At 38.7% G+C, this 2,175-nt stretch overlaps 1 protein-coding gene across 1 annotated transcript; it reads left to right on the top strand.

The window, feature by feature from the left end:
- Positions 1 to 1,116: 1,116 nt before the first annotated feature.
- LOC142356456 (succinate-semialdehyde dehydrogenase, mitochondrial-like) lies at positions 1,117 to 1,665 on the top strand (the record flags this gene model as incomplete). The annotated part of the gene is made up of 1 exon (XM_075408368.1): positions 1,117 to 1,665. A coding segment is annotated over one exon (262 nt), but the record flags the coding sequence as incomplete, so codon positions are not given.
- Positions 1,666 to 2,175: the final 510 nt, after the last annotated feature.

The raw sequence follows: 2,175 nt of genomic DNA, 5'->3' as shown, positions 1-2,175 counted from the left end.
AACTGAAGAGAAAGAAAAGTGGGAAAATATATAAGTGGATGAAAAACAAAAAAACCATTTTTGAGTCAAGAAAACAATAGCCATTTCAAAAAGAAAAATAACGTATAATAAAGGTTAAAAAACACAGACAGGAATAGATCAAAAATGACAATTTACTTTTTTGGGCCAGAAATTGAGGCGGAATTTTCGGCAACATCTCGGGCGCGAACTCGTGGCCGTCGCTTAACAGGAATAGGTGTTATCCCTTACGCTACTGACGCGTATTGCTTTGGTCGGGTGTCCTTTCTACATCAGCCAATTCTTGTTGAAGGCCTTTGTTGACTTGCTTCTTTTTGTTGTTAGGCATAGTTAATGAGCGCAGAAACATGTGAAGATTAGATATGTTTAAATATGGCGGCATTGCCCGCCTCAAAACTCATAAATGCGTGTACAGATATAAGCGCTGTTAACCATTGCGCTCAGATGTGACTAACATTCAATAGCATAGATCGGGGCGCTGTCTTTTGAAGATCTGTTTGCACTTTTTCATGATTTTTGAAGTCAAGTTGATTCGACGATTTTGTTCGAAAACTTTGTCGAACAAAAATTCATTTCGCTTTACCTTAGTTCACAGCTAGTTCACCATTTTGCATGAAATCTTTTCAATTGCTCTTGAACGAAGTTCAGCAATTATTGTAAACGTGTTAGTCTTTTTTTGAAATTTTTTGCTTGACCGTTTTTGCGCTTTTCTTCTAAAACGTTCTGTGACTTAAGTGGCTTTTTCAGGCTTTCGCTCTTGATTTTTTAAAGTGATCTCTATTGCTCCCACGCCGAATTGAAGCTTGTTGCTGATAAAAAATTGGTTGCAAATCGGTTGGGCAAATGTTTTTCCACCCGCTTGTCGTTCGAGAGCAATTCTTCCGACATTAAAATGCTTTTAACCAGCAGTTGCTCAGCAAAGCAATCTAAAGCAGAATCAGTATCGGAAAATGGAATCAGAAATCAAAATAGAAACGGGATTTACCCATAACGCCCAATTTTAGAATCCCACTACTTGAATTTTCATCATTGTTTTTCTGTTCCTATCAGTGTGCTTGAATGGACGATGTTAATCTTCTTAATCCATTTGTTTCGTAGATTTGAAACCGAAGACGAAGTGATCTCAATGGCAAACAGTGTGAAAGTGGGCTTGGCTGGTTATTTCTACTCAAACAATGCTGCGCAGATCTTCCGGGTGAGCGAGGCCCTGGAGTTTGGAATGATCGGGGTAAACGAGGGAGTGATATCAAGTGAACTGGCGCCCTTTGGGGGCGTGAAGGAGTCGGGAGTTGGAAGAGAAGGTTCAATGTATGGCATTGAAGAGTACCAGGAGCTGAAGTATGTCAATCTCAATTTTTAAACATCTGAAGTACATTTCCGTATCTGATCTGAAGGAATCTTTGCTCTTTTTCCCGTCTTTGTTACTAAATATCTGAAGATGCCCATTTTGACTATCCAAGTGTAATTTGGTGCAGAGAAATTTATCATACTTGTTCACACTGAGAGTTGTACTCTTACAGATGCAGTTTCGATTTGTATTTAGATACAATCGACTATTTTTATGAATTTTATAATATTATTTATGTTATGTTGAATCAGTTTGTATTGGCCTTGATTTTGATGCAATTCACATTTTTTCTCAGAAAATTTTTAAAGCTTTGTGTTCGTTAAAATATAAATATTAGCACTTTCATCTTTGTTTCCAATTAATTCTGTAATTTCATGTAGCTTTTGCCGAGTGAGGTGTAGCAAGTCTAAATCAAGTTTTCAGTTAATAATTGAGAATTGAAGATTGTGAGCATTCGGGACAATTTTTAATAGCTCTCAAACGAAGTTTATGGCACTTACATAAGTCCTGTGGTCTTTTTGTTGCAATTTTTCGCTTTTGACCAATTTTTCGTCTGACTCTTTTTACTTTTCGTCCTCAAAAACGGGATAATTAAATAACGCTGGGAAGGCTTATCTTCTCTTAGTAGACTTAAGGGAGGGCATTAAGTTCTCCTTTCGGCTTACTAGACTAAGTATCTGATTCACCTAAACTGTTTTGGGGACAGAAATTGATGGCGGTTCTTAGAGTTTGACCCTCCCTGCAACCCCCCCCCCCCCCCCCCCCCCCACTTCACACTCCTCCCCCGCGCAGCAGCCCCCGTCACCACT

The sequence above is a fragment of the Convolutriloba macropyga genome, unplaced genomic scaffold, assembly GCF_964194025.1.
Source record: "Convolutriloba macropyga unplaced genomic scaffold, txConMacr16.3 SCAFFOLD_823, whole genome shotgun sequence".
NCBI classification, from domain to species: Eukaryota; Metazoa; Xenacoelomorpha; order Acoela; family Convolutidae; genus Convolutriloba; species Convolutriloba macropyga.
This window is presented reverse-complemented; position numbering and strand designations above follow the sequence as displayed.